The sequence below is a fragment of the Strongylocentrotus purpuratus genome, unplaced genomic scaffold, assembly GCF_000002235.5.
Source record: "Strongylocentrotus purpuratus isolate Spur 01 unplaced genomic scaffold, Spur_5.0 spur5_scaffold_9, whole genome shotgun sequence".
Lineage (NCBI taxonomy): Eukaryota > Metazoa > Echinodermata > Echinoidea > Camarodonta > Strongylocentrotidae > Strongylocentrotus > Strongylocentrotus purpuratus.
The window spans coordinates 34,697,096-34,717,494 of record NW_022145615.1 but is presented as its reverse complement, the minus strand read 5'-3'; the positions used below and the strand labels follow the sequence as shown (position 1 = coordinate 34,717,494).

The 20,399-nt window shown below is 35.2% G+C and overlaps 1 protein-coding gene across 3 annotated transcripts in view; it reads left to right on the top strand.

The window, feature by feature from the left end:
- The window catches only part of LOC584220 (tubulin polyglutamylase ttll6), a 34,271-nt gene extending 23,764 nt beyond the window's left edge, over nt 1-10,507 (top strand). For 2 of the 3 annotated variants that reach the window (XM_784091.4, XM_003726436.3), the window contains 3 exons: nt 338-479; nt 4,228-4,279; nt 5,197-10,507. In XM_784091.4, the coding sequence (XP_789184.2) occupies nt 338-479; nt 4,228-4,279; nt 5,197-5,238 (236 nt within the window). In that variant the 3' untranslated portion in view covers nt 5,239-10,507. Of the gene's footprint in view, nt 1-337; nt 480-1,322; nt 1,363-4,227; nt 4,280-5,196 lie in introns of all 3 variants that reach the window. The other variant, XM_011679213.2, reaches the window with a different exon arrangement.
- Nucleotides 10,508-20,399: the final 9,892 nt, after the last annotated feature.

Sequence of the window (20,399 nt, the reverse complement as noted above, 5' to 3'; positions counted from 1 at the left end):
AACAAGTATATTTATAGTCATTGAAAAGTAAAAATCAGATTTAGTATAAAGAAATCAGAGATGATCTACACATATGAAGCTAATAGCCCTAGTATATGGGGGTGATTATTTTACCTGACTGCTAAGTAAGCATAAATGCTTGTAGTAAGCAATCAGAGGACCTACAGCTATAGGTCCTCTCTGAGAGACCTGGTAATGAGGATTAATGCCTTACCAAAGGGCACTAGCGCGTCGACTTGGTTTCGAATCCGGGTTGCCGGATTACGAGACCACTGCTCTACCAACTGAGCTATCGCGCCTCTACAAGCCCTAAAGCCCTCTTTCTCACTCCATGCAGGTGCAATGATCAATCTGTCTGTAGTGTCTGGTCCAGCTCCTGTGGTACAGAGACCAGACCTGGGGAGTGCAGGAAGCATTAGAGGAGGAGGCATCAGCAGAGACACAATCAGCAGTGCACCAGATCCACATAGTCATTTAAGGTAGGCAACATGAAGTGATCATCTGTTTAATGCCACACTGTACTACTTGTAGCTACTTGCTCCCTCTATATAGAAAACAATGCCTAGTCGGTGACCATTGGTCCCCCATGATCCTCTTTTTCTGATGTTAATTGAGAGCTGAGTTGATGAGATAACCACCTGTCCAGTGACCTTGCAGGGTGGTCTAATCCCTCCTATAAACTAGTACAGATGGGCTTTAATGCCCTGACCCAACCACTCTCCAAACGGCCCACCTTACTTCTCCATGAAGAAGCACCCATAGACTTTGACCTGCAAGACTACAAAGTACAGCATCTTGCAGGATAGTATTTTTTCAATTTTGGGATCCTCCTGTTTGATTATGAACAAAAAGTAGAATTACTGTTGAAATGTTGTGAATTTCTAATTGAAACCAAGCAAAATAGTTAGCAATTTAATGTTTCGGCAGTGAGTAAATGGCTACAGCCCACATAATGTGAATTTGCTAACTGATTAACAGGAGCTGTCAACACAGTGCTGGTGCTTGTGGTTGAGCATAGAATGCATAAGAATCCCATAAAGAGTTTGGCAACACCAATATCTCCTTCCTATCATTTCCCATACTAACTATAATACCTTTTGAAGAATGACCTAGCATAAATTGAAGCTGTGCTGCATCCATACAAATCCCTAATATCTAATATCGGCATACAAATAGGCCCTAACTCTCTCGGTGAACAAAAATCTCTTGTAGTTGTTTGTACAGATTACAACTACCACATGAATTGTGTTCTGATGGGGCCATCATTTTTTATTGTGAAGGAAACAGTTAAAAGTGCAATATCTTCACCTTTTTCATGGCAGAATCACACTAAAAGCCTTTGATGCTTCAGCTGTAATGCAAGTGAGGACATGGTTTCATGTAGTCTCCTTGTGATGTTCGTACGGGGGTGCTGTTCTTTAGAATATGTAGTTTTCCTATTAAAAGTGTGGGGGAAATTTTGATAAAAGTAACTAGTCGAGTGGTGAGCTTTTGATGATTTGTTGCGTAGCTTGATGCGGACACAGGACACTAACCAGATAACATAATGCTTGTTCAAAATGATGAGGAAGGTTGTTTGTTTTTGTTCTTCGTGTCTCTCTGACCTTCATCGGTTGGACATCTATTAGAAAGGAAATTGATTTGTTTGTTTGTAGTATGCAGCTAATTTACTCCTTATACTGATAACACTTTGCTGGATACGAATCATAAGGGCTTATTCCCATATGATGCGGTACATGGCTGTGGTTTTATACTTTGATACTTTGACATGTAAGTTGATGGCAAATGGGGATGAAAAATCAGCATTTGTGCACAACAAAGGTCCTATACATACTTATTTATTTGTTGTAAGATAGGGAATTATGAAGTACACTTTGCTTAATATCTTGCCCAGACAGTTTACTGGGAAATACATGGAAATAGTGGCTTTTCTTAGCATAATAGAACTAAGTGGCAACTAACAACTAAGCTAAATAAATCAGTCTTGTTTTTCAAATTAACTGGGAATAATGTACTTATTACACCCTATTTTCTCTGTGATGCTGCTTTAATCAGAGATCCCATTTCATATTGAGTTTGGTGGAAGCTGTATTAGACTTTTTACTATTGTTGAATTTTAACATTTGAAAATTTTTAACAAATAATAACGTAATAACCAGAAATGCTCAACTAACCAAAGAAGAAGTCTGGGATTTATCTCGCATGGACCCCAAGTCCCCGGTTTATCGCACCTTGAGTGGCCTGCTCAAAGACAAACACAAGAGACGTATGTCATTAGACTTTACCAAAGAAAAATCCCCATCTTTTAACACTAATTCATAAAAGCATGCATATATTAGAATGCAGTTCGCTAGTAGTTAGTAGTGTGTGAGAAAAAGTAGTATGTAGACATTGCTGTGCGGCAGCATGACTTCGTCAATTAACTTTCCAGCTGTTTTCTCTGTATCTTTTCCGTTGGGGCTGTAATTATACTCAGTGTTATGGGGAAGATCTCATGTTGTGACCGCCTACAGAAAAGTGTTCACTCACCAACATAGCGGGGAAAAAATATTATGTATGACCAAATTTTCTTTGAGATTCCCATGGTTATTCAGGGATGTTTGACTTTCAAAATTTTCGAACCCTAATTTCATTGTTATACCTGTAGTACATTATAAGATGATGACGTGGATCCTAATCAAATGTTTGGTTGAAAGTGTACACGTGACCAGGCATTTATTTTGCCCAACGCGTAATCGCGCGTAATTTGGGTAATGACCGGTCATTATCCAATGGTAATGACCGGTCATTATCAAAATCATGTTAAAAAACATCATTTTATAAAACAAATGAAACATAATCTTATAAAACACCTCGGGCGTGTTAGACTGTTCCAAAGGTACCTCATGTGGGTAATTCTTACTAATGCCCTCACTGATGTGGATTATTTGTATATTGTCTTTAAATAGTAAACTTCTTCAGCAATTTTGTTTATATCTTTCTCAAAATATATCTCTCTGTTTTGTATTCTCTGCTTCTCTATGTCTATCTTTCTGCTTTCCTTCTTTTTAAAGGAAGTTCTTTCCAAAGAATTAAGCATTTTCAATTTATATTTAATTTTGTTCTATCATTTCTTTTTGGGTAGTTGTTATCAAGAGTCAAAAGAGAGAGATCTGAAGATATATAATAATAATACATCATTTATTATGCGCCATCGATCTAGTAAACTATTCTGTACATCACGTTTCTTCAAAATGTTTAATGTATCGTTTATAAGTGGAGTTTGTACTGCTCACAGACAGCCACAGAGGGAATTAGTACGACGACTGATCAATGCAATTTTCAGGGTGAATGCAATTCATAAAGATGCATTTACAATGTACGTAAGCTTAGAACTGACAAGCAAACATGCACACAAAAAAAGACAAACAAAGGACAAAATAAAAAAATAAAAAAGAAAGAAACTATCTCTGTACATCATGTTTCTTTTAAATGTTAGAAACAATGTATCCTTCGTAAATGAAATTTATAAATGCACTGCTCACAGACAGCCACAGAGGGAATTAGTGAGATGATTGATCAATGCAATTCAGGGTGAATGCAATCTGTAAAAATGCATTCACATAAGATTAGTACTGACAAGCATGAAAGAAAAAGAGAAAAAAGAAAGGACAAAATAAAAAATAAAGAAAGCAAGAAACCCTGGATATATTCTTAGTCCCCATGTAATGCCTCCAAGCAGAGTCCGTTCAATGCACATCATGTCTCTTGCTCTTTCTATAGTTTTTGCCTTCATCTAGGTGTAATAAATGTAAATGAATGTGCTGTGTGATGCAATTTTCTTCTTTTGCAAAGTAGTACAAGACACAAAAAATGAAATGAGATTTAATCCATTAGGAGAGAGTCATTTGTTGTAATTTGATTAATTTGATTGTATTAGAGTGGACCCTCCTCTTTTGGTTAAATAATGATCAATCTTTTATTGCTATAATGAAAATGAATGGTGTCTGATGTACTCTTATTTCCTCACTAACATTGAAAACATTAACAAATTTTAGTTTTTCTTTGTCTAACATTTTCAAATTAACAATATTTTTGTGTTTGATTATAGCGAAATCATCATGCATGCATGTAGTTGACTGCATGGTTTAGGTGTTGGATATTGAATATATTGTGCCCTATAGTGTGTTCAAACAAGGTGTAGTTCGGTTGTCACTATGAAGATTACACATTTTCGTTTATTTTCAGGTCAACAAAATCGCAAAGAATAAGAGGAGCTTCCAACACACTTAGGCTGAAGGTATGAAAGTATTTTATTTTTGAAAATACTTTTTTTTATTCCTTCATTTTTTGTACTAATGTATCAAATTTCGGAAATGTAAACGAGCATGCTTTGTAATTCTATCTTCAAAGGCAGAGCTGCCAACCATTCCGTTTTTGCCGGAATTACTCGTTTTTTCCTCCAAATTACGGTATTACGTTTTTTCTTCAGAAAATATGTTTTTTTTTATTTTTTATTTTTTATTTTTTTACATATCACACGTCAAATATCACACGAACAAATTCAATAGAAAACTAATTTGAAAACATACTTGAAAACATACTTAAAGAGAAAAATATTCTCAAAAAGAATGAAATGCCGATAATACTAAAATAACCAAAACAAAAATACCTGCTTGTATGGAAAAAACAGCATGAGGAATGAACATTTCTGCGTTGGAAGTGTGTGGCGCGTGGTTGTAAGTTTCGTCTTCATGAATTCCTTTTTTTTGCTTGAAATTCCTTTTTTTTGCCATCATGATTCCTTTTTTTGGTCGCACAAGGTTGGCAGCTCTGCAAAGGTGATCTTTTAGACTAAGGTTAATGCCTTTTAAACTAAAATCATTTTCTTTATAAATGAGCAAGAAACATTTGGGATTGCATTTTTCCTAATTTAAAAAAATTATCCTGGGAATAAATATATATGAAAAGAAAACTATTTGAAAACATGAAGTGGGGTAAGTTGCTAGGATAGAGTAATTCAAGAATGCTAATATGCATGCTCCAAAGGAAACTATTCACCAATTTTCCTCCTCTCTCCCTCTCTCCACATTTTCTATCTCTCTCACCCACCCCCTCCTCCCTCCCTCCCTCCCTCTCTCTCTCTCTCTCTCTCTCTCTCTCTCTCTCTCTCTCTCTCTCTCTCTCTCTTTCTCTTGGTTTTATTTCACCCCACAGCAACTAGAGCTTAGAGAAACCCATGCAGTGGTGTTGAGTTGACATCATCATAGAGACTTGTAGAGCCATTACAGCAGTCTCCATAGGAACGTGGTTAATGTAGCATACGGACTGCAGAGCAATGGTTGTCAGAGCATATACCATAGAAGCGTCCAGCCTCGTGGCCTGTCTGTGGGGTACGATGCTGTGGAGGTTTGGGTAGAGGCAAGACCACTGTTGGTACCTTAAAGTAGTCACCCAAAGAAAATTCACAACAAGTGATATTTATGGACAAATTATATATGGATGGACAAATTTCTTTTGAAAAACATGAATAATTTGCTGAAAAGTCATATAGATTGATATCATGGAAAGGCATTACATGCAATTTTGTGGCTGGCTGTGTCCTGCATGTGATGTCTTGACGCTCTACGGGGGACAGCTGAAGGCAGAACATCTGGATCTCAAAATTAACATTTTGAGAGATGATCACTGCGGGCCCCAAACATATTTTGAAGAGGGAAGTTGTTATATTTTAATCAGTAAGGCTTCCCCTTTGCAATGATATGAATTTTGCATCAATTCAAAGCACTTTTTATTCTTTAGGTGACTACTCTAAAGTTATTGTCATGGCCAAGATGTAAATTCTTTACCAGGGCTTGACTCTAACAGGGCTTGACTGTTAAAGGAACCAGAGCACATGGGCCCACACATTTGCACACATGATCCCCTGTGGACCAAAGTAACTGTTGAGCCCTGTATTCACTGATGTATCACTGATACCTAATATGCACCATGTTGCTTTCATCACCAGAATCTATTGCCTTGTCCACAGCCTTGAAAGATAGTAGAATTATATGTATTTATAGAGATTAATATAAAGCATTCCATTAGTTTGTTTGGAATTCTCTGTGTAACTGAAGCTGTTTTTTTTTGCACGTGTAGGGGAGCGCTTATTGTGTTTTTTGCCTGAATGTAAATCTTTACTTTGAAATTGTATGGCATCACTCTACTCAGACATGCCAATATTCAGTACAAATTTTTTATCAGGTTTATACAAGATACTGGCAGATGTGAGAGTTATATTACATTGGAGACAAAAATTGTGTGTATACATCCAGGGGTAAAATGTAGTAGACAACATTGGTCAAGGGTATGAATTGTGTATTCAATCACAATGCCAAATCCTGCAGAGAAGCCTGCCTGTCTTTCGAAAAATTAGGGTTGACCAAAGAATAATTGGGGAAAGGGGGGGGGGGGGGGGGGAGAGTCAGCGACTGTAATATAGCTATTTCGTTTAGAATTACTTGTAGTTTGGTAAATTGACGAGTGCATTTCAACCCTAAGTTGTATAAGAAAATTAAGGATGGGAAAAAGATTATAGATATTGAAACAACTCCATGCTACATTGTGTTAAACTTTTTCAAGTGTGGCAAGTACACATTCTGTATCTATAGCACAGTTTTATAAAATTCTTAGTCTGGTGAAGGATTCATATTCTTTCTTCATAGTGTCAAATACAATTAAAAATGAAATATATAGCTGTTTGCCTGTGAAGAGCTCATGCTTTTAGATGACTTTTATTTTGGAACAGTTTTTTAAAAGGTTAATATTCATGAAATGCAACCATTAAGATTGTCTGGCTTAGATATCTATGAATATTCAACAACAAAGTCGTCAAACAGGTTTATCCTGTCACTAGCACCTCCAGTTGGGCCATGACGATCGGGATTAAAAGCTGGGAAGATCTAGCGAAAATACGGGAATGCTTGAAATACACTATATTAGACTATCAATATTTGTTGGACTTTAGTATACAAAATTGCAGATATTTGATTTACTCAGATGTGTTTTTGTTTTACATGTCTTCATTTTGTCTGATATATTTTTTATCATCCAATATATCCATTTCAACCATAACAGCCATTGAAAGAGATTGACTTCCATTTTGTTCATATTCCTTCTTATATGGAGTGAGAAATGTTGTTGTTCTTCTTAGCCTTATTACAAGATTACCAACCAACCAAAGAATCACATTTACCTTGTATCAATATCTAATAGTTACACTAAGAAGCTGCTGTCTTTCAATCTAATTAATTACTGTAATTTTATGCCATTTAGGCATCAGTTGGAGATAATGTTGAGCATCTATTTGGTACTCAACAGTTCAACCATCTGCCTTTTTTAAAAGAATTTTAAATTTAAAGAATATTGGATAGATAAAAGTCCAAGTCGTACCAGTGTTTCTGCTTATACGTTAAATTCATTGTCATGCAATGGATTTTGAAATCTACATGCAGCATCTCCAATGTCATTGCTTGGTAATGTAAAGAGTCATCCTGCTTTGCTATACTTGTATGCATGTCAGAGATGTTTCTTTACTCTGCAGGTTTCCTAAAGAGTTAGTCGTGAACAATGTTGATGTATTGTTTGACTTTCTAATACAAAACAAGTTTGGAAACTCAAGTGTGATCAATTATACCTCTCTTGTCATGCAATAATTATCACTCTGTTTAGTTCGATTAAAAAGTACGTTTTCACAATTGACCTTGATCCTGATTTTGATGTAATGCACATTCCGTGACTGAAAAATCATAACAAATGGGGTATCATTTTAAAGAGGAATAAAAACACTTTCATACTCGTACAAAGCGATGATTATGCCATAACTAGAGAGATATAATCAATCACACTTCAGTTTCCAAACTTTTTGTGAGGGCTTTAAAATGAGTTATGGGTGTATGACAATAGTGTCAAATCTGTTTCACTTCACTTCAATAGTTAATGTTACTGTGCACTTGATTAGGTGTAAACAATGATTGAATTATTAATATTATATGTACCGGTATGTAGATTTCATCATTCTCTGTTTTAGCAGCAGATCTTCAACATTACCAAATATGTCATTAAAAGATATTGAAATAATGTGTTATTGTATTCCCATCGTAACAATACTCCATCCATATTCTTTCCAATTGTGCCTTGTTACTTTATTTTTGTATACCCTTCAGTTTTGAATATTTGACAAATCTTGCCAATATTGGAGTATGTGGTGGTTTTCCTTTGTAACGTATATATCCGTCCACAGAATGCATGTTGTATTTTGCATCGTTACAGTATTGCAATTTTCATTCATGTACAGATATGTTTATTAATCTAAAGAGTTGTGTATAGGTGTTGTAATCATCATGTATGCATACGTTGTGTGAATTTTTATTTTGTTTTTATATTTTTCGAAAAGAATAGAGTTAAGCCATATTTGGTATATTGTTATGCCGTTTACATGAACATGTATGTTTATTTGCCTGTGCAGTTATAGGAAAGAATATAGAGATCTATGTATTGATATTAAGACTATATAGTAAGAACACCCTCACTTCCTTTTTAGTCAACCAAACATAGATTTGTAAGAAAAAAACAATAAGTAGTTAAATAGTACTACTATCAAAGTTGAGCAGGTTTTGTATAATTTACAGAAGGAGGGCCCTACATGTACAGTACATTTCTATTTTCTGGTACTCCAACGCATAGTCAAATATTAAGGTTATTTGCTGCTTTGGTTTTACCTAACTTCTAAGAAAGTTAGTACACGCTTGTAATTGTGGAGCAACGACTTCAAGTCTTATCCAAGGAACTAGGTAATTAATTTCTTAACAAACAGCAATTGCACATGGACATGGTTTAAAACGGGGAACACATTTTCTTTTGAAATAATGTAAAATTGATGTTTGTTAAGTGATCAAGACTACAAATATACTAGCAGCCATATACTTGAGTAATGAGCAAAGACAGATGCATTTTTGACTTGCATGTAAACTACTCTGTGTGTAATGGAAGCCTTGCTAAAGTCAGGGTAATGACATGATTGTAAATGCAAACTCTAAATGCAGTTCCATTGCTAGAACCCAAGACTAATTGTAAACATTAACAAATATTGCAATAGTTTTATACATTTAAAACCAACTTACCTATTTTCCCCTTTTCCTATCAGTATAGAATAAAGTGGATAAACAGTGTTATTCTTATGCCATTATTTGCCTTGGTTTGGGCAGCGTAAATGGCACTTTATTTGATGCATTTGTTAACACTAAAAGCTTAAACAAACACTGCATATTTCCCTCTTGTTTGTGTTTGTTTGTTTTGGGTGGTTTTGAAAAATACTTTATAGTAGTTCAGCCAAACATTTAAAAGGTTCTAAAAAAGTTTTTTGTGGCATTTTAGGGTAATACATGGCATTCATGCTCAAACTCTTACAAATGTATTAAGGATTAAGAAACAGTTGGATGCTATGCACAATTCTTTTTACTAAAAATGTCATTTTTGTGAGAATTGCCCCATACGGTACATGTAAATGTACAAATAATTTTTTTCACTCAAATGTTCATCCTGTAAAAAGACATCTAGTCATTTGGGATAACAACATTTTTATCCATCATATTAATTGATCATTTCTTTTCTTATCAATAAAAATTGTTTTAATGGACAGATTTATTGTGTTTAAAAAACTTTGAAATATGATTATCAGAATCTCATAAAATATACTGAGAAAGTCACACTTATGTTTCATTGCTCCATACATATATACAAAATATCAAACTTTCATTATGTATTAAACAGGTTTATAACTACAAACTCACAATGAAAATTATATCAATTGAAAGGTCTTTCTCAGATAAAATATATTCAGTCATAAAACCAACAACAACAACAAAATCAGGATGTTTTTCTTTAGTACTTTTGCAAGAGTTTTAGCATGGATGCCATGCATCACCCCCAGAATGCCGCCCAAACTATTACAAAAACAATGTCACGTTTTGGCTGGTCTACTGTTATTTCTGACTTTGATATCCTAGATTGTGAAATGTAGTATTATTACAATGCAAATTATAAATAAAGGATAAGTACAATATTTGTATGGTAAAAAGAGTGCACAGGCTCTCATCAACTTGATTTTCTTGATGAGCTCTCCTGAGATTTTAACAAAGAGACAAGAAATATTTATGTTATTAATGAAATTCAGAATTGCCCTTTTTACATCAGTACATGTATGTACTGGGAATATACACATTTGAGTTGATTCGCTCATTGTAAAATGCAGAGTTTGTGTGTTGGTAGTCACTTTAAATGAGATTAGGTAAACACAGTAAAAGTATTTGTAGACAAAATTGTAAATTACTGTTTTAATGAATTTTAAAAAATTAAATATTTCAATGATATTAATTGATACATAATGAGTGTCATTTTCAGGGATATGGTTCTCCCCATTGTATATTGCAATTATAAAGCCTTATTACTGCAAGAAAATAAATGGATGATTTATGTGAAGCTGTAACCGTGAATATATGACATTTTCCTTTTTTATGTGTACTTCATACGGACCATTCTTTAACTTAAAGTTTACCAACACAAGTGTGGCTAGGAGGGATTAGACCACACAGCGAGGTCACTGACAGGTGGCTATCTCATCAACTGAGCTCTCAAATAACATAAGAAATAGAGGATCATGGGGGACCAACAGGCACCGATGGGGGAAGTTTTCTATATAGAGGGAGCAAGTAGCTACCAGTATGGAATAGCTCAAGAGCAAACACGATCTTAAGCACTACATGGAATCAACTGCAATTTCTTTGTATTACTTAAAGAAACGATATTGATAGGGTCATCACTTATGGGGAAGTTCAACTTATTTTCAGGAGGCGATACGCCATAAAATTAGAGCCATTGATAGGCTTGAAAGTATTTTTGACCTTTGTAAACAAAAGGTTGTCAGTCAGTAAGTATCAATGACAAAACAAGATGAATGAAAGTACAACTCTTCTACTCTTTAAATTGAAATAAAAAGAGGGGAAAAGGAGAATGGCTTTACAAGACGAGTCGGTATCCCTGTTAGTAGTCAGGCGACAGATATACGATCGGACATCTTCCCAGACTTAAAAAGGTCATGCACGTATACGATTGAACCATTCGTGTAATAATAAAGGACTTCCAGATTTTTTTTTTTGGATTTTTTTTTTTGGAGGGGGGGGGGGGTGTAATTTATTTGTTTTATAATGCTATTTCTGCAAATAACTTGTAGTCAAGTCGTAAAGAATGCAAGGGCTTTAATTTTTACTTCAATATACCAACAATGGGGGGGGGGGGGGGGGGGGGCTTGTTTCTTGATGTATGGAATGAGAATGAACAACAGGGTCATCGATTAGAGGAAGTGTGTTGGAGGGGATACTAATTGTTATTAGTTATTGTACAGCGCTTCATACTACACTGGCGCTCCACAATTATTAACAAGGCTTTTGCATGGCTTCCATTGTGGAATTAATCAAATTCTCTTATTTACCTCACCTGGTGGAAGGAACCGCGAACCATAATTCACAGTCCAGTGACGTACATTTACCCGCTAGACAACATCAACTCCACATATCTGTTTTCTCTCCCGACACCCCCCCCCCCCCCTCTCGTTCCTTTTTTCATTTGCTCATTTAATGTCCCGTCGCCCTCTGTCCATGTACCTACGCCACTTGTTAATGCTGTAGTTTAGTATGCACCCTTTGTGCAATGTAAGGATATTAAGCTTCCCAAAGAGTGTTAATCAGTTATTTAGTATATTAAAGAAAAAGGGTTTCCTAAGCGTAGTTAGGCATGCCTTTGTAGGGGCATCGCTAACACAAACAAACACAAACAAACACTTAGCATGGGGAGGATTGTCGATTGAATTAAACATGTTCGAACAACGAACACAACAGCTACACAACGAATAGTCCTGAAAGTTTTGGCTTTAGACACATTTATTGAAATAGAAATAGGAATGGTAATGGGTGTAGACGGTTGGGGGTCACGTCTCTGTCACAACCCCTGTCCATATGGTGTTTCAAGAAGTTATCTTAAAGCCCCACTGCATTACTTGTAGCTACTTGCTCCCCCTATATAGAAAAGATTGCCTAAGCGGTGCCCGTTGGTTCCCCATGATCCTCTTTTCCTTATGTTAATTGGAAGCTGAGTTGAGGTGACCTTTCAGTGACCATGCTGGGTGGTCTAATCCCTCCTAATCAAACTAGTGCAGACGGGCTTTAAGATTATCGTGATCAGGTAGCAGCAATCTTATGATTGCCCGAATATTTTGAGCTTTCTGTCTGAAAAAGAAGTCATTTGGCTCTCTCTCTCTCTCTCCCTCTCACTCTCTCTCTCTTCATCTCTCTCCCTCTCTCTCTCTCTCTTCATCTCTCTCCCTCTCACTCTCTCTCTCTCTCTCTTCATCTCTCTCTCTCTCTCTCTTCATCTCTCTCCCTCTCACTCTCTCTCTTCATCTCTCTCTCTCTCTCTCTCTCTCTCTCTCTCTCCCTGTCTCTCTTCATCTCCCCTCCCTCTCACCGCTCCCTCTATTCATCTTTCCGCATCCTGTTCCGCTTTCATCTTACTCTCCCCATCAATTCCTTTAATGGTCATACAAATAAAAAAAAATAAAAAAACCCTTTAATGGCTGTTTTCTTATTTTCTCACAAAATAAATGGTATTACGAATACTTTTGGTTAGCTAACAATGATTAAAGGGATAGTTAAGTTTTTGTTAAGAATGTGAATGCCTTCAAAGTGCATGGTTTATTGCTCTTATTCTTATTTATGACATTTCTAGTGCCCTTTTAGAACCTGAAATTGCTATAAAGGTAATTTTAGAACCCAAAATGTGTGAAATTTAATTAATACGATCATACATATTCCCCAGCTTCGCTCGGCGACCCGAGGCGCCACGTGCCGCCTCACCTATAACAATACACGGGCCGGCTGGCTGTGCGTGTTATATTAATCAACACGAAAAGGCCAACAAATTAAAAGCCAATATTGGCATTGGCTGGAATAAATGTATAAGACTCTATTTCGTTTTTGTAACGGCTGCTTCAAAATTACCGAATATTTGCGGGGCACCACAAATATTAGAAACCGTTATATTTATGTATATTTCAGCCGTCTCTGAACCGATTTTGACCAAACAAAGATGATTTTGTCATTTCAATTGTATATTCTTTCAAATTTGACACTTCGTTTTTCATTATCTCACACACACAAACAATCCCTTTAAGGTGTAGTTAATGAATCAGGACGACACGTAAGTGGAATACATTGTGCTCAACTTTTATTAGCGATAAAGCTATCGTCAATCATTGTCACGAAAATATAATAGTCAAGAAACATGTGGCCTGCAGTAATGAGGTATATGTGCATAATTCTACACCGTTTAAGAAATACCTTCATCTTATTCCCGTACGTTGAATGATTTATCGTTAGGAATGAGCTTACAAGCGATTGCATATTGCTTTCCAATTGTGTAACTTACATTTAGAAAATGAAAATAAAACCATTAGACAATAGTACAGTTTAGCCAACTTGACGTAATGGTTGATCGTTAAATAAAAATAGGATGACAAATAGCCTATGCGATAGTATTCCTAATATTTCATAGAAGGGGTAATGAGAGGGGGGAAAGTAGACTAACATTGGGGAGAGAAAAGACATTGAAATGGAGAATAGTCGAGGGAGGAGAGAGAGAGAGAGAGAGAAGGGGTGGGTAGAATGTGAGCGAGAAAGGAGGGGGGGAGACATAAAGAGAGCAAGAGAGAATGCAAACTATAGATGATGCAGTCAATTGAGATTTTGATCAGAAAAAACAACCTTCGATGTATTGGAAAGCCATCTATAATTATGCATTGACACCATGACTATTGAAAGTCATTTCCACCTCACTGCATTCACATATTATTATTGTGAGGCAGATTACGTTCATTGAATAAAGTATATTAATTTTGATCATTTTAACCCACTGCAAGGCAATATACACTTTCCAAATATACATTACTCTTCCGACATGCGATATAGAGTGTGAATCGGTGAGGCTATTTCTTTTTGGCGCTCAGTCAGACCCACATAATTAAATTCGGCAGCTTAACAAAATAAAATATCCATCACTTTCAATTTTGTTTCATTTTTAATTCAATAGGCAACATAAATTGTGGTGTTAAAAAAACATGTTTATGTATAATTTCATAATAAAAGAAAATATTTGATTTATAATACCTGCTGCGCCATGCAGCGTGGCTTCCCAGTCGGGCAAGGGTAGGGTAACTTCTTCTTCGACCAAGGTATATAGCACAATCACAGGTTATAAACATACTAATGATTAATATAATTAATACTTGTATAAATATATGGATCAACTGCAGAACGTGAAACTTAAATTCTCATCTTAGAATCGAAAAACATTATATTAATGGCTATTCAAAATTAGCAGAATCCTAATATCGTGAACACAATACTTCTTAATTAAGCCAAGTATTGGGCGCCCCAAATTCGCTAAGAATTTGATGGCAAAATTTCACTTAAAGGCATCGTTTAACAATGTTATATCTGAGATACACGGCCCTATACGTGTTATCAGTGTCTGTGATATGGTGTAATATTGAAGCCCTAAACAAAAATTGCGCTTCAAAATGAACAAGAAGTGCCTCAAAAAAGTAAAAATCCTTGAGTGACCGGTTTTTACCATACTCGTTATCCCAATAGACCGTAGTGTTATGAAAACCGTTAGGAAAACGCAAAATTTGGTTTCGATTTCCAATATATTTTGATCATCAGACAGGCAATCGGCTTGTAAAAGTCACGGGATTCCTGACTGACCTAAAGGTTTATACTTATTATTGCAGCATGAACTAAATCCAGGATTTTGTTTCAGAATCTGAGACGAAGTCACCGGATCCTATAAACTGGATCATGTTGTGAAAGTGGGTGTCATTAAAATCCCCACTGTACTACTGGTAGCTACTTGCGCCAGTAGCGTCACAACGTGACGGACATGTGCGCTATAATTATAGGAAGCCACCATTATCAGGTGGGCTGTATAACGTACAGACCACCTTATAATTTCGTTAGAATTGCCTTTATTTATTTATTTATTTATCAGATGGGCTGTATAACGTACAGACAACCATATAATTTTGTTAGAATTGCCTTTATATCTATTTATCAGGTGGGCTGAATATCGTACAGACCATCTTATAATTTCGTTAGAATTGCCTTTATTTATTTATTTATAACTTTTTCTTATTTCTAACCACTTTTTTGTAAGCACGATTACTTGAAAATGGCTTAATCAAATGCCTTCAAATTTGGCACACATATGTATAGGCATAATATGTACAAAGCACAATAACGTTTTCAACATTGACCTTCACTGATGACGTCATCTAGGCGCCATTTTGTAAAATTTTACGAAAATCAACAAATGATCATATCTTCATAACCAAAGGTTATTTCTCATTCATATTAATCATGATCAAGGTCATTATCCGCCCGGTCAATTGCAGGTCAAATAACGCGCGCATGCGCGTACGTCCGCGCGTCAGTGCGCGCGCAAATTTTTTGAAATGCTCAAAATCGTCTCAAAATAATTTTGCATACGTTTCAGGCCATTCTAAGCATTTTATAAAATATTGCGCACACGCGCATGCGCGTAACACCATTAAAAAACATATAATCGCCATTTTTTTTTCTTTCATGATATTTCTCATATTTTTTTGAGGAATTTGATACCATGTTTATCTCTTTATGACCATTAATAACAAGATGAGCGTCAATTCAAGATAAATGTCTGTGCGCGCGAACTCTTTTAATACATAGCATATATGGTCAAAAACATGCCTATACAAAATCCATTATAGCTCTTTGGAATAAACCGTGACCTTCAATTTTTTCATATTTAGATAGAGTATGAATCGGGGATATGATTCCATGTCTCATCTGGCCATTAAGTGTATCGTGACATCATAATGGCCTTGGAACTCAAAATACGAATTTGCATACTATGAATTCAGCATATTTATGGAAAATTGATTGTATGTCTGAAAAATATTAATCGATTTTCTTCCAAATTTCGATATATTCTAGCTAAGACAATTAACTACGAATGGAGTGTACAAACATTTTCATTTTGACAAAGTCATCATGGCGTATTTTTGCGTGTATTCTCTGGGGGACATTGCTTTTTCTCAAAACTGGGTTCTACATTTCCGTTTTCCGTCGTTTTAGCTTTGTTTACGCTGAACTTCGAGTATGTTGTAGCTGAGACAATAAGCTATCTCAAATGTGCCCTTGATTTTGTCTTAAATTTTAGTTGGATCAGCCCACCTATACTTGTTCCAAACAAGTATTACAAATCTAGTTTATTTTACTTATTTCTAACCACTTTTTTGTAAGCACGATAACTTGAAAATGGCTCAATCAAATGCCTTGAAATTTAGCACACCTATGTATAGGCATATGTACAAAGCATAACATCGTTTTCAACATTGACCTTCACTGATGACGTCATCTAGGCGCCATTTTGTAAAATTTTCGGAAAATCAACTCATGATCATATCTTCAGGATAACCGAAAGGTATTTCTCATTCATATTTACCATGATTCAGGTCAATATCCGTCCTGTCAATAAAAAACGCTCAAAATAGTCTCCAAATCATTTTGCATACATTTTAGGCCATCTCGCACACGCGCATGCGCGCGCGTTTTCGCGCGTATTGGCATTTTGTAACATAAAATCGCAAAATTTCCTTTGTCATCATATTTTTTGCGATTAAAGGAGGCATGTCAATTTTGCACATTTTGCGTGTATTCTCTATGGGACATGATTTTTTCTCAAAACACGATTCTACATTTTTTATTTGTTTTATAAAATGATGTTTTCTAACATGATTCTGATAATGACCGGTCATTACCCAAATTACGCGCGGTTACGCGTTAGGGAAAATAAATGCCTGGTCACGTGTACGCTTTCAACCAATCATTTGATTAGGATCCACGTCATCATCTTATGATATTATATAAAAAAACAATGCCTAGTCGGTGATCATTGGTCCCCAATGATCCTATTTTTCTAATGTTAATGGAGAGCTGAGTTAATGAGATAGCCACTTGTCAGTGACCACCCTGGGTGGTCTTATCCCTCCTAGCCAAACTAGTACAGACCGCCTTTAAGACACACGGTTGCAAATGATTTCCCCAACATAATGTGTTTAAAGACACATATTGATAAAAGAAAACATAAATTAGGTTTTCTGTTATACGCAGAAAACCTAAATTGTGAATTCTTTTGTCAATATTCGACCTCAAACACATTTTGTTTTGAAAATCCTTGCAGAAATTTATCATAAATGACATCCTTTTTCACATTATGAAACAATTTAAGTAAAATTTTGCCACCAAATTTTGTGGGCTCCCACCACTTTAGAGGGGCTTTCGGAATATCAACCTGAGGCAATTTCAAATCCTCATCTTGTGCGAACATTACAATGACATATTACGTAATCCCAACATGATTACTATGTACAATAGGGTATTGAAATTGCTCTTTGAATTGAAGAATTGAAGAAAGAAAAAACGAGAGAAAACAAAAACGATTACAAACCTTAAGAACAAAACAGAAAATGTAGCCATCCTAATGGGTTCTTTTGCCCCTTTCAATTATCAGGCTAAAAACGCACCTGGCCTTTTCGTTCTTTTGCCTGTCAGATATTTTTGAAATAGATTTAACACTTCACATAAATTCATAATCAGATATTTTTCGTAATGCAAACGGCTTTTTTGCGGCGATTTTAGGCGTCATATCGGAACAAGAGTTCATTGTCACGATTTGGGTACAATAATATGAGTTGATTTGATACTAGGAGAACAAATGTTTGAAAAATATAATCGTGTTAATGCATGACAATTTGCTACATGGTGAAATGCTCTTTCTATGTACTCGTGCATAATCATATTAATACTCACTTAAATATAAAATGACGGTGCAACTTGAATGTAATAGTGATAATAGTCCTTGAAATTCATTAAATCGATATATATTCAATATTATACTGTATGATTTATGTTATTTTCAATTATTATTAATACGAGCGTCTTTTCCCGGAGAATAAAATCATGTACTTGGTTCCCTTCATAATTTTGATTCGATATTGTGAGCATATTGCTTTTCTTCCATACAATACGTCACTCCACCGATGGAGAATGAGAGTGCAATATCATTACAATAATTACACGCCGAGTATGATTGCTTAAGCTGCCAACAAAATAGCGCGCATTTAATGCGAAGCGTTTTAACTTTTAGCTTTTTAACTCCAATAATGTACAAACACGGTTAAACTTAGTTAAATTATGTCGAAAAATAATTCTTCGTTTTCATTAATTCCAGTATGTGCACATACAATGTTATGGTTTCAATATTATCATTATGATTCGCTTTTTTGTCTTATATCAAACTATTAAATAAATAAATATCAAGAATATTTTCAGTAATTCATGAGTTCAAATAACAATTTACTGGTGCTAATAACTTTCTTTTTCAATTGCTTCCATTTATTTTGTCATTAGTTATCGTTGTAATTAGTATTATTAATATTTTTATTATTAATATTGATATCACTATTATAATTATTATTATCATCATCATAATTTTTCTCGCTATTGCCGAAAGTGACATTTGTATTGATAAACATTAATTCGATTGAATTGTCTGTTTTACACTGTTAAATTGACAAAATCAAACTGATTGTAAAACTTCTTCAATACCCCCAATGTGGGTGTCATGAAAATAAATTGCCATCGTCATTTTCAGTGCGCATAATTTTTGTGTGACGTCACAGTACTTATCAGTTAGTATTAGGGACTTTCAGATTTGCACGTCGACAGCTTTGACTGCAACGTGTGACGCCATTTTAAGGCACTGCGCATGCGCCACGTCGTCTCAGTCGGCGATCGAGAATGCGTCAACCCTGATTTTCCTAAATCTAGTACGGTACTAGTATATGCCGCGTGCGCATAAAATATATAGTTCCTCAGGTAGACAAAGGAACATCCCTTCCCTGCTATTATGTAAAAATGTGTAGAACAGGTGTCAAATGCATATTCACCTGTTCTACACATTTTTACATAATAGCAGTGAATGGATGTTCTACCACAGCAATATATATAGGCCATTTTCGTAATGTAACCAAAATTTAATACATAAGTGTTTGTAAAGTGCCTCAATACAAATTATTTCATTCACCTGATAGGAATAATAGTATTTCAATAGTAAGAATGTAACTGCATATAATAAGTGTTGCTAGGTAGGTCAAGCCATAATGTTTGTCCAACCTGGCAACAACTAATGTATGCAGTTCGGATTCTGTCTATTGAAATTCTATTATTTTTATCAGGTGAATAACATAATTTGTATTGAGGCACTATACAAAGACTTATGCATTAAATTTGGTTACATTACGAAAATGGCCAATTGTTGAGGGTAGAATGAGGAACTGTAGATTTTGTTCTCTTTCTTTGTCCGTCATATGCTAGTGTTACTTCCTGCATGCATGTATATCTTCGAGTGCAATCTAAAAGATTTCTAGTTGTAGTCAACATGGGCAGTTGAGTACGTTGACACACAATGATCAGTCGGCGTTCGTCGTGTTCTTGTCCACTCAATCTAAAAGTCCCTATTTTGTCTTAAAGTCACCTTGCTTAACTAAAACGCTAAGATATGATCTGAATACGAGTAAAGACATTTAATTCAGCCAAGTAAAATTATAATCACAATACTATCTTAATCCACGTACTGAATTAAATACGTTTAAATTCAAAATTATATTCCAAACTTGAATCATCTCTAATTTTGACTCGCCAAATGTTGCTGTAAGATATATATTATAACACAAAGCACATTTGTATATTTTAATTTTGTTGAATTCAACCGAAAAATATTTATGTGAAATAACTGGACACCCCTAGCCTGTATTTTGCTACCAAGACGGAGTCCATCATTCGTATTTGTTCCACTTTATAATTTTCCAATACGAAGGCATATATGTTTTTTTTTTTTTTTTTTTTAATATTGCTTTTAATTGAAGGCTCATTATAATTTTCCTTAAAAAACATATGAAATAATTTGTACTTTATTGATTCATTCAAACATTTGAGTTTCTTCTGTTATCATTGTCATATTGAGTGATGCTATACCCTTGTTACTTGTTACAATGTATTTATGTAGTGATCTCCCATGAGTACTGCAAGTCGGAATGGGGGACCTTCACGGTTTCGGTGATTTAGTTTGCCTGCCCCATTCCTGGCAACTTGTAAATGCTCATGGGAATCACGATGATTTTCATCCTTTGTTTTGTATGATTTGTTCTTCTATGTATTCCTCTGTAT